Here is a 27,143-nt window from a genome sequence, read left to right as displayed (position 1 = left end):
TGTCCTCAGCAGAGTGGGAGGGGGAGTTGAAATGTTGGGCCATAGGGCGGTGTGGGTGTCCCAGAGATGTTCCCTAAAGCGCTCTGCTAGCCCAACTAACTTCAGCAGTTTCAATGACTTTCCCTCCATCTCAAGGTCAAAAAGTGGCAATCTTCACTGATGATTGCACAATATCCACCATTCACAACTCTTCAGGTAATGAAGCCGTCCATGACAAAATGTAGCAAGACAACATCAAGGTTTTGACTGAAAAATGGCAAAAAACATGCATGCCACAGAAATAACAGGCAATTACCACCAAGCCACTGCCTCTTGAAATTCAAATGGTATTACCACCACTGAAGCCCCCATTATGAACATCCTGAGGGGTTACTATTGAACAGAAACTCAATGGATTCACCCAACAAATACAGTGGCTACAAAAGGCGATTAGAAGCTAAGACTATGGAAGTAATTTATTTTTTTTCTCTCCCAAAGCCTGTCCACCACCTACAAGGCACCAGTCAGGAGAGTGATCGATTACTCCTCACATTCCTGAATGAGTTCAGCTCCAACAACTGCCAAGAAGGTTGAAACCGTCTGGACAAAGCAGTTTGCTTGATTGGCACTATTTCACAAACATCCACTCTCCCCAGCACTGACACTCAGTAACAGCAGTGTGCACAGTTTACAACACAAACTGTGGAAATTCACCAAATATCTTTCAGCAGCACCTTCCAAACCCATTAATGACATCTAGGAAGACAAGGGTAGCAGATACATGGCAAGACCAACAGCTGCAAATTGATCTCCAAGCCAATCACTATCCTGACCTAGAAACGTATTGTCATTCCTTCAATGTTGTTGGGCGAAAACCCTGAAATTTCCTTCCTAAGAACATTGTGGGTCTCCCTGCAACATTTGGACTACAGTGATTCAAAAGGCAGCTCACTACCACCTCCTCAAGAGAACAGGAATGGTCCAGCCAGCAAGGCCCTCAAGTGAACAAAAATAAACATACTGACACCCAATAGCTGACAGCATTGCAGCAGCATAGCCAAATACATTCAAATAAATCCATTTTGAAACCCACACCATTTGTTCACCCTTCAATACTAAAAACAAAGGCTTATTCTGGAGTGTAAATTAATAAATGTGTTTACCTCAAGGCACACTGCACCCCAGTCTCTTCTCCATATGTAGAATACAGCAACTCAGTCTCCTCTGGGGTAAGGTTAGGGAAGATGGTATTGTTTTCTATGGACTGTGCTGTATACACACAGTTCAAGTACGTAACTGTAATAGGTAAAGAAAGGTTTCGAAATGTTTTCACATCCAACATTTCATTTCTAACAAGAGTATTGGGTTGGACACATTCATTTGTAAGAGTCAGGTTCAATTCACCTAATACTTAGGTTTGTTCTTTTATAGGTTCAAAACATAATCCAAACTATTTTTCCATTAAAAAGACACAAAATATATGTGAGAGAGACAACATTCCCCCCAAAACATGGATAGTTTTTCCTCCAAAAACTTAGTTTTCTCCCTTCTTTCTTTGATGATGATTACAAGGTTATAGTGTTCATAAGGAATAAACTAAATGTTGTATAAACACAAACAATTTTGCACGTTAAATTGTTATATTGTAATGGCATACAGTAAAATTGGCATCATCTACATGCTATGGTAATGGGTCATGCCAGTTGGCACGCAAAGGTAGCCAAGGTAAAAACAACCCTTGGAGACAAAATCTTCCTCATCTATACCTCAAATCAGCAATCCCTTATTTTTAAAATTTGACTTCCTAATCTTAACTTTCCCTGTGAGGAGAAACATCTTGGCAGCACCTGTCTTGTCAAGCCCTCTTAGAAGCTTATATTTTTAACAAGATCACCTAATGTTGCTGGAACCTCCACTGAGTATAGGCTCATCTTGCTTAACCTTTTGCTCATAAAAGCGAATCTTTTTATCCTAAGAATCAGCCTAGTGAACCTTGTCAGAGCTGTTTCAAACCAAGTATTTCCTTGCTGAACTGACCAGACCAAAACTCTGATCCTCCAGGTGCCACCCACCCTATTAAGTTGTGACAAAACTTCACTATTTTTATCTTCTATTGCTCGTGTAATGAAGATCAGGTTTTCCTTGTTTTTACAATTATGTGTTGTACCTGCACACTAACTCTTTGTGATTCATATACTGGAATATCCCGATCTCCATGTACCAAAGCACTTTGCAGTTTCTCTCCAATTAAGTAAAATTGTCTCTTTCTATTCTTCGTGCCAAAGTAGAAAAATTGACATTTTTCCACACAAAGCCACATCTGTCAAATTTTTGTTCATTCACTGCTGCTTCACAGCACCAAGAATCTGGGGTCGAGCCTCAGGTAGACTGTCTGTGTGGTGTCTGCACATTCTCCCAGTGTTTGCATGGGTTTTCTTTGCTTTCTCCGGTTTCCTCCCATAGCCCAAAGATGTGCAAGTTAGGTGGATTGGCCATGCTAAATTGCCCATAATATCAGGGATGTGCAGGTTAGGTGTATTAGCCATAGAAAATGCAGGGTTATAGGGAAGGTCTGGGTGGGATGCTTCAGAGTGTCAGTGTGGACTTGATGGGCTTGCTTCCACACTGTGGAGATTCTACTAAATTGGAATATTTTGAGAAAAGCTTAAGCAATACACGTTCGCACTCAAAAATAAAGTTTTGATTAGTGAAAGCAAAAGCTAATTTTACCTGATAAAGCTTTATTCCTCCTGTCATCTTTAAATCCCATAGTATTAATACCTGGTTGAAGTTTAGTTGTAAGGGAACTTAGATCGACTGGGTGAACCTCTTCCTCTGCAATATCAATATAGAATACTAAACATATATTCAAACCAGATACAAAAATCCAAGTGACAAATCTATATGATTAAAAAAAATTCCCGTGTCAACATGTATTTACTGCAAATAAATATTCATCTAAAACTGTAGTAGCTTTTGTGTGTAAATTGTAAAACTAGTCAACACTGAACTTGATCATTTTCATGACCTTTGAATTAGAAACAGTTTGTCAAGGAAAATCTGTAGTTCCTTTAAACGATCATTGGTATTTTTTAAAATCATTTTATACATTCATACAAATGTCAGCTAACCGTAGACCCAGGTATCATAATACCTGGTGAAACACCTCTACCCTCCATCTCATATTCTTTTTGCCAAATTCCCTCATCTAAGTCAACAGTTTGGCCTTTCCAGCAACCTCACAGCAACATCAGGTTGCTCTGGGGTACACAAGTCCCTTTGTGACCAGGCTACTATCACTAAACACTGGTCCAGATTCATAAAAATCAGCCAGGACTTGGATTTCACTGCATTCTTCCAAGTAGTTAGTGACAAAGCATCTTAATGTCTGTTTTTACCCTATTTAGCAAGGACTCTCATTTGGATTTGATTCAATGAAGACTTCATATTGTAAACAAAAACACATTAGTCTGAATCAGCAACACAAACAGGTTGCCAAATTAATTTTAGAATAATGAATCTAAAGAAGAGACACAGATAAGATGCAGAGCTGAGCTGAGAAGTTGCAAATGGAGTTTAATGCGGAAAAGTGTGAGAAGTTCACTTCGGAAGAAGTAACAGGAATGCAGAGTACTGGGGCTAATGGTGAAATTCTTGGCTGTGTAGATGAATAGAGAGATCTATGTCCAGGTGCATAAATCCCTGAAGGTTTCCACTCAGGTTTATAGGGTTGTTAAGAAGGCATATGGTGTGTTGGCGTTCATTAGTAGGGGGATTGAGTTTCAGAGCCACGAGGTCATGCTTCAGCTGTACAAGACACTGGTAAGGCCGCACCTGGAGTATTCTGTGCAGTTCTGGTCACCACATTATAGAAACGATGTGGAAGCTTTGGAAAGGGTTTAGAGGTGATTTACTAGGATGTTGCCTGGTATGGAAGGAAGGTTTTACCAGGAAAGACTGAGAGAACTGAGGCTGTTTTCATTGGAGAGAAGAAGGTTGAGAGATGACTTAATCGAGACATATAAGATAATCAGAGGGTTAGATGGGGTGGACAGTGACAGCCTTTTTCCTCAGATGGTGAAGGCTTTCAATTGAGGGGTCATAGATTTAGGACAGATATCAGGGGTAGTTTCTTTACTCGGAGAGTAGTAGGAGCGTGGAACAGCCTGTCTACAACAATAGTACACTCACCGACGTTAAAGGCATTTAAATGGGCATTGGGCATACATATGGATAATAACGGAACTGTGTAGGTTAGATTGGCATCAGATTAATTTTGAAGGTTGGCGCAACACCATATGCACACATGCAAACAAAAAAAAAAATTGGTTGTAGTTGGAGGGGTAAAAAAAAGGTACAGAGGAAGTTGTTCAATAGCATCAGTCCTCGAACACTCATTTTGGAATCAAATGAGGGACCAAGGTTGTCACCAGCCTGGCTTAGGCTGAAATTGTTGCTAGAGAGAGAAATTGGGACAGTAGCTCAGGAATGTAGTTTTCCGCATGTCTGCATACACTGACTTCAGTGATCCCAATATTTCATTGGGGGAAATTCCCACTGATGAGCAGTCCAATTATTTAATAAAAATAAAGGAGTCTCACTTGGAGCAATGTGAGTAGATGTGAGCACCACATCTTAGAAAATAGATATTGGCCTTGGTGGGAGTACAACGTAGGTTTACAAGAATAACACCTGGACTTCAGGGGTTAATTTATGAAGACAGAATATACAAATAAGACCTGCTTTCTCTAGGCTTTAGAAGGTTATTGAGTGATCCGATTGAAATCTTCAAGATATAAACAGGAAAAGACAGGGTAGTTAAACTATTTCCACTGGCTGTGGATTCTAGAATTAGAGGTGTCGTCTGAGAATTAGGGTTCAGCAGAGATGTTAGGAAGCATTTCTACACACAAAAAGTAGTAGATGTTTGGAACTCTCTTCGATTTAATGGCAATTGATGCAGGATCAGATGCTGTTTTTAAATCTCAGATAAATTTTGTTCAGATATTCAGGGATATGGGGCAAAGGCAGTTTTATGGAATTAGGACACACATCAGCCATGATCTCTTTCAATAGTGGAACAGGCTCGAGGGGCTGAATGGCCTACTCATGTTCCTTTTGAGTCAAGAGAGGTGGCGATGTGGTGGGGCTGAATGTTGTTAGCATACATGTAAAATTTATACTGTGCCGGCATGTGGATGAGAAATAGAAGGCAGACAAGTAATGGGAAATATCAGAAATAATAGTATGGAGAAAGGAGAATAATGCATTAAAAATAATCTTCTGGTCATGATTAGATCAAGGAGAAGACAGTGATGAGGTATTTGAAGACAATGGTATGGTCATTTATATCAGAGACTGCAGGAGGATGGAAGTTTACCGTTGTCACTGGCACATAGCATGTGATTGTGCTAATAATTATTTCAATGCAGAGGCAGGTGTACAAACCTTAGTGGAGGGATTCAAATGTGGACTTCGAGAAAAGATGGGAGAATTTGGGAGGGGCAGCAACACATTCGAGAACTTTTGATCTTGACATGAGGTTGGAGTTGAGATAGTAGATTGGAAAGAGAATCGGACCAAGTGTTGTTTCATTTTGAAGACAGGAGTGTTGACAATAGTCAACTGTGACCTATATCAACTTCGGTAATGCATTCGCCAAGGTTTCTGATGGTAGACTGGTTAGCAAGGTTAAATCACATGGAATCACATGGTTATGGAATTGACTGGTGAAGGATTGCTTTACAGACTGGAGTCTGTGACCAATGGTGTGCCACAAGGATCGGTGCTGCGCCCACAGTTTTTCGTCATTTATTAAATGATTTGGATGTGAACATAGGAGGTATGATATATATAGTGGACCATGAAGACAATGGGCCAAAGAGTGGCAGATGGAGTTTAATTTAGATAAATGTAAATGCAATCAGAGCAAGACTTAATGGCAAGGTCCTGGGGAGTGCTGCTGAACAAAGAGACCTTGGAGTGCAGGTTCATAGTTCCTTAAAAGTGGATAGTGAAGAAGGCATTTGCTATGCTCACCTTTATTGGTCAGTGCATTGTTGGGAAGACAAGTTGCACCTATAGAGTGCATGGTTTAGGCCACTTTTGGAATACTATGTGCAATTCTGGTCTCCCTATTACAGCAAAGATGTTGTGAAACTTGAAAGGGTTCAGAAAAGATTTACAGGGATGTCACCAGGGTTGGAAGATTTGAGCTGCAGGGAGAGGCTGAATAGGCTGAGGGGCATGGATAAGCTATGTAGAAAAAGTCTTTTCCCCAGGGTGGGAGAGTTCAAAACTAGAGGGCATAGGTTTAAGGTGAGAGGGGAAAGATATAAAAGGGACCTAAGGGGTAACTTTTTCATGCAGAGGGTGGTGGATGTATGAAATAAGTAGCCTGAGGAAGTAGTGGAGGCTGGTACAATTACAACATTTAAGAGGCATCTGATGGGTATATGAATAGGAAGTGTTTAGAGGGATAAAGGCCAAGTGCTGGAAAATGGGACTAGATTAGGTTAGGCTATCTGGTCGGCATGAACGAGTTAGACTGAAGGGTCTGTTTCCATACTGTTTCTGAGCTGTGCATCTCTATGACTGACTAACATTGAGGGCCGATCTGTACTGCACTGTAACATTCTATGTTCTAATTCCTACAATTTGATCAATGAATAGCAATTTCACAATAACAATTTGATTCTCAATAGGCTTACATTTCATTGTTTGAACAAGATTCTTACTTCTGCCCTCTATTTTCGCAATGCAAAGTTACTGACAGTGTAAAATTTTAATTTAAAAAAGTTTGCATCATGAGCTCTGATTTGCAAAAAAGTTAGAGATGTTTCTGGAGAGTTGAAGTCATCAACCATGGCATTTTCCCTTCTGGTATACAAGTTTAACAAGGTCACGCACTTGACTGGACAAACATCAACAAATTTGAGAGCTTCCAGTTGTGACACAGCCATTTACATCCCCTGCAGCCATAGTCTTCTAGTGAAAGAAAGATCTTCTGCATTGAGCTTGGGCTCTACGGCTTCCCTGCATCCCCACCAGTCTTCTGGCCTTGTGAACCCCAAATCTGCTGCTCCCCTGTACCACCCAGACATTCCTTACTCCTCTGAGGAGAAAGTGAGGTCTGCAGATGCTGGAGATCAGAGCTGAAAATGTGTTGCTGGAAGAGCGCAGCAGGTCAGGCAGCATCCACGGAACAGGAGAATCGACGTTTCGGGCATAAGCCCTTCTTCCTGAAGAAGGGCTTATGCCCGAAACGTCGATTCTCCTGTTCCGTGGATGCTGCCTGACCTGCTGCGCTCTTCCAGCAACACATTTTCATTCCTTACTCCTCTCCCTAAGACCCCAAAAGGCCCAATCCTGACTCCACTGCTCCCTCCCTCAGGTCTCCTGAATCTTCAATCCATTCTTCTATCTATCTCCCTCTTCATCTCTCCCTGATCATTTAAATCCTGTGGCTCATCAAGTGGCCGGCAGCAGAGTGTGCTATCTCAAGAGGGAGCAGCAGTCAACAGAAGACAGAGGTGGGAAAGAAAATAATACTAAAATGGCAAAATACCATTATTCAAAAGTTGGAATTCTGTCAAATGAGGGAAGTTCTCATTCCTGGAAGTTGTACTTAGCACCAAAGCATACTGATTGCAAGAGCTATACATCTTTATTATATCCTGCCCACTAAGGTACAATGTGTAATAAAGCATTCAGCATATTTTTGTGTGACTTATTGAGGTTTTATTAAACTAAAAGCCTAAGAAGGCCTTTAAGTTGCATTTTGGTAGCGCATAAGAATGCAAGATGAAAAATGGGGTGCTGGAAAAGCACAGCAGGTCAGGCAGCATCAAAGGAACAGAAGAATCGATGCTTCGGGCATAAGCCCCTCATCAGGGACGTGTGTGTGTCGCGCGGGCTCCTCCATCCTCTTATCTATCTCTCAGCCACCTTTCCCACTCCACATTCCTGATGAAGGGCTTATGCCCAAAATGTTGATTCTCCTGCTCCTCGATGCTGCTTGACCTGCTGTGCTTTTCCAGCACCACACCTTTTGACTCTGATCTCCAGCAACTGCAGTCCTCACTTTCTCCATAAAAATGTAAGAATTAGGAGCAGTGCAAAGCTTTAATCGTGCATTGTGCTTGCTTGGCCATTCACGAAGATTGGGGTTGAATTTCTTCACCAACACACTTTCCCTCCTCATCCTGACATTGCTTGATGTTCTTAATGCCCAAAAATCGATTGATCTCAGTTCTAAATACACTTACTAACTTATTCTGAAGTACAGAATAACAAAGTTTTACAACAAACTTTCCTTGTTTTTTTTTGCAGAAAAGCAGAAGTCATTCATCAGCAGTGATTCGCTCCAGTTCAGAGAGAATGTTGCTGATAACTCTCAAATCAAGATATTCCCCTTTATCTTCTTCTGGCTCCTAGTTTTGGAAAATAGTCTCTCAAATTCTGCTCTTTCAGCCTTCTGTGAATTTTGCACATTACAATTTAATTATCTCTTATTTTGCTAGACTTCAGAGGACATGGGTCTATATTTCTTAAAGAACTCCTCAAAAGGACCGCTTGATTCTTGGAATCTGTAATGTAATAAACATTTGTTGCATTCCCAAGGCATGTACCTTCCACCTAAGGTAAGGATACTAAATCTATCTACAGTATTCGAAATGTGGTCTCACCAAAATTTGATATAAGCAAGACTTCTTTACATTAAATATTCAGAGGTCTAATACAATCTATGGCATGGTTGCAAATATCTGACACCCAAGCACTAAACCTTGTGACATTCCACTGTTAGACCACCCTGTTATAAAAAGGGTTCACTTAGACCAATTCAGTTTTCTAACTGATGTCCAATTGGAACTGATGTAGTATCCCTGGTCCAATGAATCTTAAATGATCAGTACTTATTGTTGGCTGTATTATGCTTAGTGATTCAATCAAAATCAGGTTAATTCGGCAATTAATTTATTCTTTTCTCCTCTCAGATGAAAAAAAATATGAAGATGGTGCGTGTTTTTTTGTCTGTGAAGTCATCATACTGGACTGAAAATGTCAACCATGTTTCTCTCTCCACAGATACTACTGAGTCTCAAACATTTTCTGTATCTACCTCAGATTTTCAGTGTCTGCAGTATTTGGTTTTATTAAGGGGTGAAATTGTTCTGAGTCAGAACACCAAACGTGTTCATTAAGTTGACAGCCCACTCTGCAATAAGCCCACTTGAATTCAGAACTGAAACGTTTGTTCATAATGCTACAAGTCTTAGCTTGATTGGAGATGATTAGATAATTATTCTATCAATCATGTTTGGAGACTGCTGTAAGCAATGGATTTGACTTTACACAATTTATATTATGTAACTGCCTTCTACTCTTACACTTTGCTGGGAAAATCTTTGCTATACTCAGCAAACTGATTTTGCTGAAGTTTTGATATGAGTTTGAAGAAACCATCTGAGAGTGAATGAAAACCACAAGCCTAAACTCAAATCATACAGCAATGTCAATATCCAATGTGAAGAAAATCAGGAATGCTGTGAAAGGATTTGTCACATCCTATTTTGAGTTCATGCACACATCAAACTTTGCTCCTAGAATATTTTAAATATAATCAAACATTAAAATCAACTTGCCTTCTGTTTCTGGATCTGACTGGTTTACAACAGCAAAAAACAGCGGCCCTTCACCCTCCTTTTTGAGATAGCCAATCTGCAGGAAAATAAATTATGTATTGGGTCAAATATACAGTTAATTATTCAAAATAGAAGTAAAATCAGATCAAAAGTATCCATCGAATTCAGATTAAAATTGTTTGCTTAGCAGCTCTTGGGGATTTAGGGTACTTGAGTGCTTTAATTTACTCATTCTATGGATAGTTCAACCAATTTAGTGAACAACATCATCCATTCAAAACCATATTTGAATATGCTGCAATGATGTGTGCAGATAACTAGTATAATCAAGTATAGGTCTATGCCAGTGTTTTTGTTAAGTCACATCAACAATGTCCAACTAATAATTGTGTTACGTCCACTAATAGCAATCTCAAAAGTTACATTTTCCAGCAAATAAAGATTCAATGTAAATTGGGATAAATTCTTACACTAGTTAGTATGTTCGGAAGAAGAGGCCATAAAATTAAGTTCAATGAAAGAACAAAGGGACTAGATGTAGGTTTGCTCGTTGAGCTGGAAGGTTCGGTTTCAGACATTTCATCACCATATTAGGTAACATCAACAGTGAGCCTCCGGATGAAGCACCGGTGGTATGGCCCACTTTTTATTTATCTGTTTAGGTTTTCTTGGGTTGGTAATGTTATTTCCAGTGGTGATATCATTTCCTGTTTTTTTTCTCAGGTGGTGGTAAATGGGATCCAAATCAATGTGTTTGTTGATAGAGTTCTGGTTAGAATGCCTTGCTTCTAGGAATTCTCGCATGTGTCTCTGTTTGGCTTGTCCTAGGATGGATGTGGTGTCCCAGTCAAAGTGGCGTCCTTCCTCATCCGTATGTAAAGATACAAGTGGGAGTGGTTCATGTCTTTTTGTTCCTAGATGATGTTTATGTATCCTGGTGGCAAGTTTTCTGCCTGTTTGTCCAACGTAGGGTTTGTTACAGCTCTTGCAAGGTATTTTGTTAGTAACATTAGTTTTGCTTGTTGTCTGTATAGGGTCCTTCAAGTTCATTACCTGCCATTTTAGTGTGTTGGTAGGTTTGTGGACTACCATGATGCCAAGAGGTTGGAGTACTCTTCTCAAAACTCGCTAACAAAGAGACTGTCTAGAATTATTTTTATTCAGAGAGATTTGTTCAGTAGTGAAACAGATACGCCATTCAAAATATTTTTGTCCAAAAAACTAGATTTTTGTCTCCAGGGGATCTGGCTGCTAATCCTGGAACACAGTCAGAACAGGAATGACAAGGCCATTCTCATATTATCCCAAAGGTTCCAAAGAGCAAGAGTTGTACCCAGACACAATACTGGAGTCCACCGCAGCTCTTTAAAATGTACCTGCCTGCATCCCACCATACCAGTATGTTCTGGTTACAAAACTATCTGTTTACTGGTAGAACAGAATTTGGGATTCTTTCTTAAGAGGTCGGCAGATCGATGAAATTCTCAATTAGAGTTACAGTAGTGCAGGTCCATTACATGACCTGTATTCCCAAACTAATGCTAGCATACCCATTCAGTAAAGTTTTTACATAACCCTCTTGTGAATTCAATAATTCCTTCAATAAAAATTGGAATCTCTACTTATTTTCAATATATTCCAGTGACTAGATCATAGAAACAACAGAGTTTTTGCTGAGCAGCAATGACCCTCCAACATTGTTGCTTTATGAATTCTAGATCACTTATCTGGATAGTTTCATAACAGCAGAAAATATTCCATTCACTCCTCCAATCTAAAAGGTGGGCAATTGAAAAATCGAGGAAAATCTTAAATTTGACACACAGTCCCTAGGATGCTGGATTTCAGACCTTGGACCTGCACCTAATAATAGCAGAAGCAAAACTCATTGGAGCGTTTACAAGAGAAGTGATTAAAAAAAGAGAAACTTGAATAGTTATGGGGAAGAGGCAGGGGCATGAGACCAAGGATAGCTTTTCTTTAAAAAAAAGAGTTTTGAAACAAAATAGCTTCCTTTTGCCCTGTATAGTTCAATAATTTTCCAATATCAACTTGTTCAGAGTCCAAAAAAAGCACAACTGACAAAACAGGACTCATTTGCTACATACATCCAGTTTTTATTGTATTAGTGAATATTACTTACAGTACATTAAAATTGTTTACCCATTGGTCACACTGACATACCTTGCTATTGGCTGCGTTTCTGCTAATTCTGTCTCGAGCTTCATCTGCTGCATGTTCCACCAACGCTAGGACATGTTCTTCAGCTGTACTGTCTGTCGAGCTGCATGCATTCCCTTCTGGCTCATACAAGTAACTGAAGACAGAAGAAATTGTGTATGTAAAGCTGGATGATGGGACATGAGCACTGTGGTAAATTAGGAGCATCCATGTTATTCAACTCTAAGTATATTGTCTACTGTATTCTCCAATCTAGCTAATATAGCAGGACCAAGACAGTTCAACGTACTTGTTCACATTTTGAGATCCTGTAACAGAGTGCTTAGCCCAAAGGTGGTCAAGCGGAATTCCTGTCTATAAACAAAGAAGCTTATCTCTATCAACACAGAGAAAGAATTCTTAAACTGGCTTCAGTATGAACTGATCACAAATGGAACATGAATTAGCCCGGTACACTAGTCTTTATAAGCATCCAGTGTATGCACCTCAACTGAGAAAAAGACCAAAATTACCGATGACACTCATGGTCAATGTTGTACAAATATAGTGATCACTTGAAGAAAGGTGACCAACATCATACAATTACATCTTAGCAAGCAATGTTTCAGAAGAGATTGGATAAGAAAACTATATGTTCTCAGGGCCAGGTAACTAAAAAGCCACAGCAGCTAGAGATACTTCTAGACCATAAATCTTACATCATTACATTATTGGGTACACTACTCAATATTATATACTGAACTGTTAGATTATTAATAAATTGTCATCTGATACTACCATCAGATAAGGCAATCAGATAAGCTACTCAAACAAGGCTATTTCAATAGGATAACATGACAGTCATCTAAAGTTATTGCTGATAATTCAACCATTTCTAATCAAACGCATTTCACCTTTGTAGTTTTTTGAAGTGACAAACATTTTGGCATTAGGGAAGACAGTGGCAAAATATTAACATTAATATACCAGTAAGCCATAAGCCCAGGCTAATGCTCCAAGGAATAGGAGTTCAAAACCCATCATGTCAACTGGTGAAACCTCAATTTAATTGACTGAATTTATTATTAAATTTAAAGAATTCTGGAATTGAAAGTTAGTCTAAGTTATGGTAACCATGAAACCATAGTTATTTTTAGAAAAACCCATTCGCTTTACTAATGTCCTTTAGGAAAGGAAATCTGCCATTTTTACTTGGTCTAACCTACATGTAACTCCATACCAACAGCAATACGGTTGCTGTTCAAGGCAATCAGGGATGGATAACAAACTGGCCTTGCCAGTAATGCCCACATCTCGTGAATAAATAAAAATCAGCTAGAATATTGTATCAAAGTGTATATATTCTCTCCTCTTAAAATGCATCAACCCATTTACAAACACTCAAAAGCTGCTTCAGAAAAGGGTCAACAATTTCAAATTGAAATCAATTACCTGATGACTTCTTTAATTTGTTTCTTGGATTTCTTGGTTGTTGTTTCAACAGGTACTACAGTAACTTCTGCAACAGTTTCCTCTTGTGCTATATCTTCATCCCCTAATAGTGCTGCCTGCTGAGAAAAATCGATCTCCTGCATGAATGTCATGCTGCGCTTCAAAGCTAACAGACGTTCCTGTAAGCAAAGAACACAGAGGGCACGCTTTTTACTTCTCCCCAAGTGCTGGGGTGAACTGCATGCACATGCACAGCATTTAGTAGTAGCTGGTCATTGATGTGCATGGTGTTTAATGACTCATCTTTGCGAATGAGAGCAATTACAGGTGAGTGCTGTTGCGCCTCAGTGGCTTAGTGGAAAAAACCCACTAGTGGTGACATATGGATCACATACTATAGCATGCCTTGACAAAAGACTCTACAGCCATCAACACCATAACACAAGATCGTGAAGGTTATGGAGTAAATAAAACACATTCAGGGGAATGCTGAACACATTTTAAGAAACACTCCACAAAAACAAAAGAAAAACACTATGATATTATAAACCATGCAAACAGGATAAAAGCTTTAAATGTCAACTTACTTCAATTATGCATCATGAAAAAATGCATTTCAAGTAAACTTTGTTTACAGTCCGCTTTTATGTTATGCTTCTTAGTAATACAAACTATGGTGGAATAATTAAACGATGTACACATTAGTTTAGTCATGCTAGTGACGAGTCAACACAAATATCAGTCTTCTTTGACTATGTGCAAATGAAACGTGCAGCACAGTAAATCAACTTTATGTGGAGATGACTTCCAATATGGCGTGAACACCAGGATAGTTTACAATTGCCTTCCCCCTCCAGTTAGCATGTATGACAGCACCAATCACTTGATGCTTAAGCTAAATGAAGATTTAGTCAGATCAGTGATGGCCCCTTATTGGGCAAATAGCAGAATAAAAATCTGCATTCGTTGGTCTGTTCAATACAATACTGTGCTGACCCATCACTAGTCATATCAAACATGAGACACACAAGTCACAAAAATCATCTTACTTTACTCATCATCTTAAATCCTGTATGAAGTAGCTTCTTTGCTGCCTTGTAGTACACTGTTTCAGGCCGGTTGTAAGTCATTGCATTATCGCACATTAGTTTGAAGTCACCCTAGAAGTAAAGGAACGTGACCAAAGTTACTTTTTTCCACTATTTCTACATTAACATTTAATATATTCTATTTTATGCAGTTGGTAGAAGGTACATGTTAGCGTAAAATTCTTGAAAAAAGTGCACTAATCGAATTGGCTGTGTCTAGATTATAATATGATAAACAGACCAGTTAGTCTTTGCCATGCCAACTATTATGTTATCATTCTCCCCATCTCCTGTTACATCACTGATACTAAACAGGCAGCTTCTGGGTTGCAAACATGTTCCATTCTGGAGTCTGTTCACAAGTCAAAGCACAATTCAGGACAATGGAAAGCAACTATGCACAAGTATAGGAAATGTTTGTACGTCAGATCTTTAAATTTTAAAGGCATATATGGAATTGCATTCACAAATAGGGGCATTCATAAGTTTGTACATTTGCAAATGAAGGACCGCTTGTATAGCCAAATTTGATTTACAATCTTTTTAACATTTTAATTCTCTAAGGTCACTCTGCAGCTTCATATATGAACTTGATACAACATCACTATAATTATCAAATTATATTCAGACTGTCCTGAATCAATCTGGCTGCAAACTTGAAGGATTTCACCACTCTGGAAGGTATTCAACGTAAATGATTGAAGCACGCAGGGACAGGAGTAGGCCACGGACCATGGTGCATCATTCAATTAGACCAAGGCTACACTGTTAAATAACTCAATCAGCCCACCTTGGTTCCACAGCTCTCATTACATGTACCGATTGTTGTATTTGCAATCTCACTTTTCAAATTGTCAACTGACACTCAATGGAACTAGATACTTTATATTGACAATCACCCCTGAACTGAACAGTTGTAATTTTAAGGTTATTTCCTCTTGTTTTGCATAAAGTAAACCTTTCTTCAAAAACCCTATCAGAATCTTTAATCATTTTAAACACAGATAAATATGATTGCCCCCTTAAATTGAAATACAAGCTTGGTCTTCACAACCAATCCTCATAATTTAACCTTTTGAGTTCCAATTGCATCACCTCACATATGTAGCCATAAAGCAGCGAAAGAATGAAACTCCAAATTTTACACTGACTCTCAAATTCTGCAGCCAGGGAATGGTGCAACAATTCCTAATTATGTCCAAATTATGCATTAATGATGCAACTGACACATTTAAACATGCCACGCTATTCAGACTGCTAAAAGACATTAGGAAACAAATGCCCACCAATAAAATGCTATCAAGGCATATTCCACCTTTAACGAAACAGAACATGAACTACAGGAAAAGCTGCAGGGTTTGAAGTTTTCTGCTATGGATAGTTATGTTGTTTACTACAATTTTATTTTAAAAGAGGTGGTAAAATTATGTAGTCAGTTATAATGCTAACTCCTTCATATTCCACAAATATATCTGGCAAGTGTAATTTTCCTTCACAATGGGGAAAATAATTTGAATGAAATGGATCACATTTCACACAGTAGAAAAAAATGTCGCTCAGACCTCTTCAGCTCAACTCAACTGAATAAAACAAAATCCAAGGTAAAAAAAGTTTGTTGAAACTTAATGGCAGTTAATGACAGGACATCAAACAGATCGAGTAAAACAATTTTATTTACACCATGTAAAGTTTACTCTGAAAGGAGCAATCGCTACCTAAATGGAGTTACTTAGAAGAATTGAGAGGCCCCACATTTCAAGCAGAATATATGACCAATTAACTAAGGGAATGACTGGAACAGATGAACGAAGAAAGGAGTGTCTGGAGGAATAACTGGAACAGATGAAAGAATTGCATATAGTGGAGAAAGGGAATATGGGTGGGACCTTAATGCTGATTGGATAGCCTATTGTGTTTGAATCAGTCTATACAAAATAATATTCTTGCTGCTGATTGGTCATTATGATCAAGTGCTGTTGATAAATATCATTAGGGAAATAGGGTGAAGCATCCACTCTAGAATCATGGAAATCAAACCGTGTCAAGCACAGCAAATTGAAAAGTCAGCTATCAAACACATTCAGCTTAATAACCACTACAGCCAATAGTTCAACTCTCAACCTCACTCTTACATCACACACCGCATTTATATCAGCAAGGCCATGGAGAGCAACTAACACCATGACACCCCCAGGCCAATTGTCTTATCATTGACATATGCCACCTTCACACAAGAAAATCATTATAACCCATTCTTCACAACTTTGCACAGTTGACCAATCAGCAGCAAAACAGTTACCATATACTAATCTATTTTCTACTGACTGCACTTCTTAAGGAATCTTGTGCTATAATGGCAGTGTCCTTATCTGTGGACCAGGAATTGCAGGCTCAAATCTCACCTCAGCATACAATGGCAACAGAGGCATGTCAAAACACATCCAAAAAGGTTGATTAATAAAAAACAACCTATTAGAAACACCACAACCTGGCCAATAGAGGGTTAACACCCCAACCATATTCCCATCCTCCACTATATGCAATTCTTTCATCTGTTCCAGTTATTCCTCCAGACACTGTGAAGAGCATGCTACTTGAAATGTTGAGGCCTACCAGTTCTTCTAAGAAACTTTTTATAAAGAAATAATTACTCTTTTCAAACAGGTTTTCCACACTGAAAGAGCTATTCTCACTATGAAATTCTTCAGACAATTCTAAGAAGCGCTCATTGAGAAATTAAGAATGCACAAGTATGTTTGAAACAACTGCTACCTTTTGAATTGGTTATTTAGGTTTATTTCTTGTGTTAACCTTACCTTAAATTCTGTAATAGAGTTGTATTCATTTGCTAGGATTTTATCTTTCATTGTGCTGAAATCCATTGGATGTTTGATTATCATAGAATAACCAGGTGCAATGCTATCCGTAACAGGGAACGCAAAAAATCCATGAGGATCTTTCCTAAAACAAAACAATTTTTGATTATGATTTAAACAGAAATAATAAGTATACAAACACTCATTCCTCTTTCTCCCTTCCTCATCTCTCTAAACACTTGTGGATATTCCAATAAGTAAAATAGAAGATTTTAAAAAGAAACATGTATTGTGCACTCCTTACTTAATATAGTGGTATGTTACTCAACTAACAACACTATGGTCTTGTCAAATTTGCAGATCTCAGTGACGTTAGTGTTATGGGTGATGTTGTGTTTCAGCAGCCTGAGCTATGGTAAGCAAAGGAAGCCAACAAGGGTTCTCTCCCAAGAGAGAAAGATATCCTCAGGCTGCTAAGCATTACCAGCAAATTAAACAAGATGGCAGGATTTATTTGACAATATGTGAACAATTTTACCAGATTTTATGGTCTGTTTACAATGTTCAATGTTCAGTCAGAGAACACTTTCCCTTCCCATAATGTTATTAAAAACATTGAAGTAGAGGTGTGCAAAAAGAGTTTGTGGTTGAGGACAGGGTGAACATTAATTATAATTCTCTCCTCCAACATGCAATTCAATAACTTCTCATACTCATGATCTAGACTCACAGATGAAGAATGGTCATGTTTTTGAGCCAGAGCATATATAATGTCCTACAGATACTTATAACAGTACAGATGCAAGTTCGATTTACTAGCAAGTCATTGCCCTCAAAAGGTTAGTGTACACAGTAAAATACAAGATTTAAAGATTTAGCAAACTGTACTGCTGTGCAACACGCTGGGACGGAAGGTCATGCTCACTATGGTCACACAATATGTCAAATTTGAAAATAGGTAGAAAGCAAAGGTCAGAATTTACCCCACCAGGGAGAATGGGTGCAGGAAGATATCAAAACTCTGACACCTTGTAGTAGACTATGCACAATTCTGGATACAGCTTAGATAAATCAATCTATCCTCCCAATGTAGGAAGACAAATATAGTTAAATAGTTCAATAAAAAGACAAACTATTTAATTGTTGCTGACTTTGAATGAATATATTTTGAGACTGCATGTCATAGTATGGCTTTAAATCATACCTTTGTAACTGGCGCAAAAAATGCTCCAATAGCTGCTGCAGAGGTGTATTCTCACTTTCCACTTTTAACACAAACAAAGGTTTTATTAGTATTGAAAGATAATGGCATAATCTGTAATTGCTTACATGTATCATCTTACATTAAAAAGTAATGCAAAAGTAACATGCTTCATGATCTTTATTGTGAATGTCACTACACGAATGCAACTATCTAATATTGTGATGAAGGCTTAAAATTATTTTGGAACTTGGGCTCTAAAACCAAGGTACATGGGTTTTGGTTTTGCATTCAGTGAAGGTGATTTGCTTTTTTTTAAAAAAAGGCACAGAACATTTTTTAAGTATTGGATCAAACAGTTTTTCGAAGAAATCATGGGACTTAAGCTAAATAATAGGTAAGCTACCTTGTGAGATCATTGCTGAAGTGCTAACTTGATCTTTTACAACATGCAGAAAGAGGGCTATGGGTCCTGAAGCAGCTTCAGTTCACAAAATCCACATCATCAAATGCGATACACTATGGAATCCTCAAAACAATGAGCATCAGGAAACCATCATTATTTCAAGGAGAGAAGAGAATTACATTTTGTGAACGAGCAGAAAGTCAGTGAAAGGAAACATTTGTAACCTAATCAGTTGAGTAATAAATTAAAGAGTGAAAATAAGAATGATATTTCACTTGGGTTGGGTGTCTTTAAAGGGTACTGATGGGAAAATGGCTCAATATTTATTTTTTGCTGTTTAATGTTAAGATCTCTCCAAATTACTCTGCAGCTTTGCTTTTTTTTGCCCTTGTTTTATGTACTTTATTTAAAGTATATTGGTAACCATGCATGAATATTCACTATCCAACCACTGTAGTTATCAATTTGCGAAAGCAAAACATCTAGACAATAAAACCAGGTTTGACACTGAAACTTGTCCACTATTGTCATGAGTTGCGATGAGAATAACAAAACATTGTCAAAATATGTTAAATTATTTAGTAATGGTGGCAGGAAAACTATTCGGAAATTTGTGCAATTAAGCGACCTAGCATGTACAAGATTTAGTGATAGTTCACTAACAGGCTGGCAATAAGACTCAATGTGGACACCATGACTGAATGTAGACAATTATTTGTTCGGTTCATCTTGGATACTGGGGGAAGGAACAAACAATTTAGAGTCATAGCCATAGAGATGTACAGCATGGAAACAGACCCTTTGGTCCAACTCGTCCATGCCGACTAGATATCCCAACCCAATCTAGACCTGCCAGCACTCGACCCATATCCCTCCAAACCCTTCCTATTCATATACCCATACAAATGCATTTTAAATGTTGCAATTGTACCAGCCTCCACCACTTCCTCTGGCAGCTCATTCCATACACGCACCACCCTCTGTGTGCAACAGTTGCCCCTTAGGTCTTTTTTTATCTTTCCCCTCTCACCCTAAACCTATGCCCTCTAGTTCTGGATTCCCCGACCCCAGGGAAAAGACTTTGTCTATTTATCCTATCCATGCCCCTCATGATTTTGTAAACCTCTATAAGGTCACCCCTCAACCTCCGACACTCCAGGGAAAACAGCCCCAGCCTGTTCAGCCTCTCCTTATAGCTCAAATCCTCCAACTCTGGCAACATCTTTGTAAATCTTTTCTCAACCCTTTCAAGTTTCACAACATCTTTCCGATAGGAAGGAGACCAGAATTGCACGCAATATTCCAACAGCGGCCTAACCAATGTCCTGTACAGCTGCAACATGACCTCCCAACTCCTGTACTCAATATTCTGACCAATAAAAGAAAGCATACCAAACGCCTTCCTCACTATCCTATCTACCTGCGACTCCACTTTCAAGGAGCTATGAACGTACACTCCAAGGTCTCTTTGTTCAACAACACTCCCTAGGACCTTACCATTAAGTGTATAAGTCCTGTTAAGATTTGTTTTCCCAAAATGCAGCACCTCGCATTTATCTGAATTAAACTCCATCTGCCACTTCTCAGTGCTTTGGCCCATCTGGTCAAAATCTAGTTGTAATCCTGTTGTAATTTAAGCCTTCAAAAATGTTTTCCTACGTTACAAGAGTGGTTTCATTTTAAAAAAAAACTTAATTGACTATAAAGTGGTTTGGGACCTCCTGGGGTTGTGATTGGTGCAAATAAATGCAGATTCTTCTTTGTTAATGAATAATCTTTTTTTATAATCTCAGTAGGATCTTGTTTACTTTTCCTCCTTCATGAAGGCAGCTTCGTTTGCTGTACTATGCTCTCCAGAATCCATTAAAGCTTCTGGTCTTTGAATACAACCCTGGATAGTAACTGGTAAATAATTATTTGACCACTTATGTCATCAGAGCACACTGCCACACGTTATAGCCACAAAAATCTATTTACTGCACCAGCATCACTGGAGAATGATCAGGAGTGGGATTCTGGACACCTTAATTTCTCCTCTTTGGTTCAAATTAATTCTAAGAACTTCACAACTGATTCTACATGGGTCAGATCATTGATTGAAAACCTTGCCACTTGTGATTCATTGACTGAGTGATATAATTTCTACAAATGGTATTGCTATACGTTTTCTTTCAAAGTAGGTGTGGTATATACTTAGTAGTTTACTAGCAGTGACACAAGCTTCTTACTCCAAACTGTAGTCATGTTAAGCAATCACACAGAAAAATTAAGGAGGAAAGCAATAACATTTTTGAAGCACTATTAACTAAATTAGATATTCCCTGACTCATGTCTGTATTCTGCTATTTCACAACAATATTAAGATATCACCAAAAGTCCCAACTAAAGGCATTGGAAATGCAATACCGCTTAGTGAAAGTTTTAGTAAAACATTGCATCCCTGATCCCATGCTAATTTTGCATACATCACCCTGCCTCACTGTGAGAAGTAAATTTGCATGACCAAGCTCCAAAGAACACAACAGGAGTAGTAAAGGAGAATACAAACACCTAAAAAAGATACAGCTCAACACATAGCATTTTAGAAATGTTCATTTTTTAAATTACAATGAATGATACCAGGAATGGCCAGTAATTAGAATAATTCAAGTCCATTACCATTTATGTTCTCTCTTTTATACCTGACAATATATTACAGATGAAACTAAGTTATATAAAAAAAAACTGTGAATGCTACTGATAATTTTGAGACAAAACCAGAAATTGCTGAAGAAACTGAGCAGGTTGAACAGCATCTGTGGAGATAGAGCAGAAAGCAGAAGGGTCCAGTAATCCTTCTTCCGAATTGATGTCCACAGATGCTGCCAGATCTGCTGAGTTTTTTCAGCAATTTCTCTTTTCATTTTCAACTTCCAACATCTGCAGTCTATTTTTAAAAAACTTGTACCTTGTTCCTTTGTCCTGCACGATCGGACTGGTCGATCTGTTGGGGGTTCAACTTCAATCCTTTTTCCTGGATCAAACTCATCTGCATCAGCCTCACTGTCTAAATGTTCTTTTTCACGTTTTCGCTTCTTCTCTTCCTGTCACAAAAGATGATCAGTCAAATGATAGAATACATATTTGATTCCATTAAGGAATGTCATTGATATAGATGCCCTGTGGACGATGAGGTCTAACAAATCTACAGAAGAATATGATTAGTTTTTTGCCATCACAGAAACAATAAATGTGCAAAATGAGCCGATTTCAAGTCTTTTCATTCTTATTTACAAACATGCAAGATTAATAAATCTCAGAAAGCACATGCCAAAAGGTTCAGTTTATTTGAAAAGAATGTATAAGTAACAACTTTTCCTGACAAAGGATAGTGCATTGTATTTTCAATTTTATATCCATCAAGTAAATAGACAGATGATGAAGGTTGGCTGGTATTAACATGGCATGGTACTTAATAATTGCCTACAAGTATGCATGCTTGTATCACTGCAGCACAGCAAGCAGATTGGTACTCAGCTTTCAATCTTGTAATGCAACAAGTCTATGTAGATGTCAAAAATGTATTCAGCATTTTCAGTTTTTTATATTAAGTGAGTTGTATTTTGCTCAGAATGGCGCAAATGTATCATAAGTATATTTATGTTCAGGATACTTAACAACCAGTTATATATGACATGTAAAGGGCTCGTTCAAATAGTTAATACTTTTTCTTATGTGATAATGGTGCAACTACCCAAGACAACTGATGTGACTCGCAAATTGTACTGAAATCAGTCAACAGGAGAACTTATGGAAACCTGAACAATTTCTAAAGTCAGAAAATATTCATATATAAAGTGCACAACCATTGGTCTTAATGTCTTGACCAGCCAAACTGCAAGTGAAAGGCCTCTGCATTTATGAAGTGTTCAAGCTTTCAGCTCAAGATACTGTTTTGAGCTACCACAACACATATCTGAGTCTTCAAGACATAATACTGGTGAACAAAAGTTACTGGTCTTGAACCTGTAACTAAGTGAGATTGAGTATTTGTTTCGTATTTAACATATCTCATTTCTTCAGGAAAGGTATGCAGCCACACAAGATCCTATGGCAGTGGAAAATTATATATTACACAAAAAATCCAGAAAATATTCCTACATTCAAGTTTTGCACACATAGCTTTATAACACCATTTTCCACAGTATAGTCCTGGGTTAATCTGGATGTTACACTCCTTCACGCCTCCATTATCTAGGTGACAGATGTAATGAGCAAAGGTAGAATGCAAGAATTAAAGTGACAAATGTGATCTCCACTTTTACAACGTGGCCTCTAAAAATGGGCATTTGTAAAATATTTTAAAACACTGTCTCAGAACTTTAAAGTCTCAAATCAATATTCATTACTGCAATCTCTGCTAATAGATCTTCACAGATCTTATGGATACTTTAGCATTCCATCAGGAGCCACAATAGGAAATATCCAAAAACAGGTTCTCTCTAGTTTCCTCAGTCTCAAGCACCCTCTCAGGTCAAGGCTGAAACACTAACCTGGAACTTCTGTGATTATTGAAGTGTAGGAAGTGCAACACAACTCAAATATCAGTGAATGTCAAAACATTACCTACCTGGGACTCAGACATACTTTACTCTCTCAAATGTGGACAAGTAAGAGAACATAATATTAAACCAGCAATCAGATAGAAAACTTCTACTGATAATACAACACAGGGATGACAAGTCAGGGATGATAAATCAGCCTCTCTAATACTGGATTTGCAACATAGTGAAATTAAAATATTTAATGACCCCAAAATTTCCCAATTGTTCCTAACCAGACTTATGAAGGCAGATCTCGAACACCAAGTTCAACAAAAATGAGGAATTTATGGTTAATGCGGTAACTTTAGCAGAGCAAAGCTAAACAACAAGGTAACCTAATTATGACGATAAGAAATAAGAACCAGACTAGGCCATTCAGCTCCTCAGACATGCTCTGTCATTCAATAGGATCATGGCTATTCCGACATAACTCGCATCCACTTTCCTGCCTTTCCCCCGTGGCCCTTAATTACCCTACTGATGTAAAATCTATCTGTCTCAGTCTTAAATTTACACAAGGACTCTCAACCCTCAGATGAAATACTCAACTCACTCTTAAATTGGCATTGCTTTATTCTGAGACTGTGCCCTCTGGTGCTAGACTCTCCATTGAGTTGTAACATCCTCTCAGCATTTACCCTGTCAGACCCCTCAAGAATTCTATATGTTTCAATATGATCAGCTCTCAGCCTTCTAAACTTCAGTGAGCAGAATCCCAACCTGTTTTAGTCTTTGCTTATAAATCAATCTCTCCATATCAGGGATCATCCTTATGAACCTTCTCTGAACCACCTCCAATGAAACAATATCTTTCCTTAAATAAGGGGTCCAAAACTGCTCACAGTACTCCAGATGTGGTTTTTCCAGCATCTCATACAGTTGCAATAAATTTCCCCTGGTTTATATTCCAACCCCCTTGAAATAAGGACCAACTTTCCATTAGCTTTCCTGATTACCTGCTGCACCTATGTGCTAGCCTTCTGTGTTTCATGTACAAATAGCCCAAGTCCCATTGTGCTGTAGCTTTCTGCACTTTTTCTCTTTCTCCATTCCAAACTCAGCAACTTTGCATTTTCCCAAATTGTAGTTGTTTGCCAATTTTTTGCCCACTTAACCTATCAATATCTGAACTGCTTGTATCCCTCTCACAACCTGTCTTTTCACCTATTTTTCTGTAAACCTGGCTACAGCACATTCACTTCATTCCTCCAAGTCATTAGTATGCATTGTAAACGGTTGTGGTCTCAGCACTGATTTCTTTGGAATCCCACTGGCCACAGTTCGCCAAACTGAAACAGAATTCCTTATTCCCTCCCACTGTTTCTTGTCCATTAGCCAATTCTCTATACATGCCAAAATACGACCTCAAATGCCATATGCTCTTATGATTTAACCTTTTGTGAGTTATCTTGTTGAACACCTTCTGGAAGTCCAAATACAACACATCTACCAGTTCTGGATGTAGGTTTGCTCGCTGAGCCGGAAGGTTCATTTCCAGACGTTTTGTCACCTTACCAGGTAACATCTTCAGTTGGCCTCAGGCGAAGCACTGCTGATAAGTCCTACTTTCTATTTAGATTTCTTTGTGTTGGTGATGTCATTTTCTCTGGTGATGTCATTTCCTGTGGCAAAGTCACATCTACCAGTTTCCCTCTACCCATTCTGGTTGAGAATTCCTTGAAAAACTAATAAATTAGTCAGACACAATTTCTCTTTCATGAAACCAGGCTAAGTCTGCATGATTAGGATAGGATTTTCCTAATGTTCTGCTATTAGTTCCTTAATAATTGAGTCCAATTATTTTTCAACAATAGATATTAGGCTGATCAGCCTATAGTTTTGCACTTTTCCCCTTCCTCCCTTTTTGAATAGGAGTGCCACATTACCAATTTTCTAATCTTCTGATATTTCTGCAGAATCCATAGGGCTTTCGAAAACTACAACCAATGCTTTAACTACAACTACTACTTTTAGGATCCTCGGTTACAAGCTAACAGGGCCAGGGGATTTATCGGCCATTAGCCCCATTAGTTTGTCTAAAACTACTTCTTTAGGGATAGTGATGGTACCTAGTTCCTCCCCCGTATTCGTTATTTCTAAGTGTCTTCCACTGTAAAGACTGGTGCTAAATATCTGTTTAACTCCTCTGCCATTTCGTTGTTTTTCAAAACATCTCCCTAGATTCCGTTTCTAAGGGATCTATATTCATTTTGACCATTCGCATCCCTTTTTATAGGTTTACAGAACTCTTAATGTCAGCTTTTATGATCCTTCCTAGTTTTTCCTGGTAGTTTATTTTCTCCCTTTTTAAAAAAAAAGTCTTCCATAGCTGGATTCAGAATTTATTCCAGTTTTACAGACTTTGATCTCCTTACAGGCTTACTTATTCACTTAATACCTTAACATCCTTGGTTAGCCACGGCCAGTTTATTCCTCTCTTAGAATCCTTCCTCTTTACCGGGCTGTATTTTTACTGAGAGTCATCAGTTATATTGTTAAATGTCTCCTAGTGCTTACTTACTCTAATTCCTGCTAATCTATCTACCCTGTCCTAGAGTTTAGTTAACTCTATCCTAATTTCATTGTAATTCCTTTTATTTAAGTTAAACACGGTTATTTCCGACCCACATTTTGAACTAAGTTTAAATTCTATCATATTTGATCATTATTTCCGAGGGAATCTTTTATTCTGAGGTAATTTATTAAACCAGCCTCATTACCCATTACCAGATCCACGATAACCTCCTCCTTGATTGGTCCATGGTATACTGTTCGAGGAAACTATCCCTAATACACTATGAATTTTTGAAGTAGCTACTCTTTCCCATTTGATTAACCCAATCAACATGAAGATTAAAGGCACCAATCATTATTACTCTATTCTATTTAGAAGTTCTTATTTGTTAATTTATAGTCTTTACTACAGAGTAGCTACCCTTTGGAGATTTGTACTCGTACCAGACTTATTTCCCTTCCTGTGTTTTACCTTCGCCCCATCACTAACTTGCAATCCTACCTTCTCCTTTACCTTTGATTTTATAATTTTCCATGTAGACAAGTCTCCTATACTTAGTTAAAAGCCCAATCTACAGCCCTCGTTATGCAATTCACCAAGACTCTGGTCCCAGCGTGATTCAGGTGGAGCCCTACCCTCCTTCCCCTATAATACCAATGTCTCATGAATTTGAACTTGTTCCCTCATACCAATCTTTAAGCCACTTGTTGGCCTTTTAATTTTGTTTAGCTTGTACCAATTAGCTTATGGCTCAGGTAATAATGCAGAAATTGTTACCTTTTGAGTTCTGCTTTATCATTTAGTGCATAGCTGCTCGTATTCCCTCAGCAGAACCTCCTTCCTTTTTCTAACTATATTATTGGTACATACCATAGCAGCATGATGTTTCCCCTCCCACTCCAAGTTCCTCTAGAGCCCAAATGAGATATGTGTTGCTGGAACAGCGCAGCAGGTCAGGCAGCATCCAGGGATGCTGCCTGACCTCATCACCTCAGGGGATCTCCCATCCACCGCCTCCAACCTCATAGTCCCACAACCCCGCACCGCCCGCTTCTACCTCCTGCCCAAAATCCACAAACCTGACTGCCCCGGCCGACCCATTGTCTCAGCCTGCTCCTGCCCCACCGAACTCATCTCTGCATACCCCGACACGGTCCTGTCCCCCTTAGTCCAAGAACTCCCCAACTACGTTCGGGACACCACCCACGCCCTCCACCTCCTACAGGATCTCCGCTTCCCCGGTCCCCAACGCCTCATCTTCACCATGGACATCCAGTCCCAGTACACCTCCATCCCCCA

General features: G+C 38.6%; 1 protein-coding gene across 5 annotated transcripts in view; it reads right to left on the bottom strand.

Annotated features, from left to right (window-relative positions):
* brd9 (bromodomain containing 9) overlaps positions 1–27,143 on the bottom strand; it is a 74,790-nt gene that overhangs the window by 36,955 nt on the left and 10,692 nt on the right. For 3 of the 5 annotated variants that reach the window (XM_043719330.1, XM_043719331.1, XM_043719332.1), the window contains exons 3-11: positions 21,694–21,829; positions 18,344–18,404; positions 17,140–17,284; positions 14,285–14,395; positions 13,236–13,414; positions 11,808–11,940; positions 9,624–9,699; positions 2,710–2,814; positions 1,143–1,275 (exon numbers count right to left, since the gene is read on the bottom strand). In XM_043719330.1, coding sequence (XP_043575265.1) covers positions 1,143–1,275; positions 2,710–2,814; positions 9,624–9,699; positions 11,808–11,940; positions 13,236–13,414; positions 14,285–14,395; positions 17,140–17,284; positions 18,344–18,404; positions 21,694–21,829 — 1,079 coding nt within the window. The remainder of the gene's footprint in view (positions 1–1,142; positions 1,276–2,709; positions 2,815–9,623; positions 9,700–11,807; positions 11,941–13,235; positions 13,415–14,284; positions 14,396–17,139; positions 17,285–18,343; positions 18,405–21,693; positions 21,830–27,143) is intronic. The other 2 variants (XM_043719328.1, XM_043719329.1) reach the window with 2 other exon arrangements.

The sequence above is a fragment of the Chiloscyllium plagiosum genome, chromosome 29 (assembly GCF_004010195.1).
Source record: "Chiloscyllium plagiosum isolate BGI_BamShark_2017 chromosome 29, ASM401019v2, whole genome shotgun sequence".
NCBI classification, from domain to species: Eukaryota; Metazoa; Chordata; class Chondrichthyes; order Orectolobiformes; family Hemiscylliidae; genus Chiloscyllium; species Chiloscyllium plagiosum.
The sequence above is the reverse complement of the archived record's forward strand: the minus strand, read 5'-3'. Positions and strand labels throughout refer to the sequence as shown.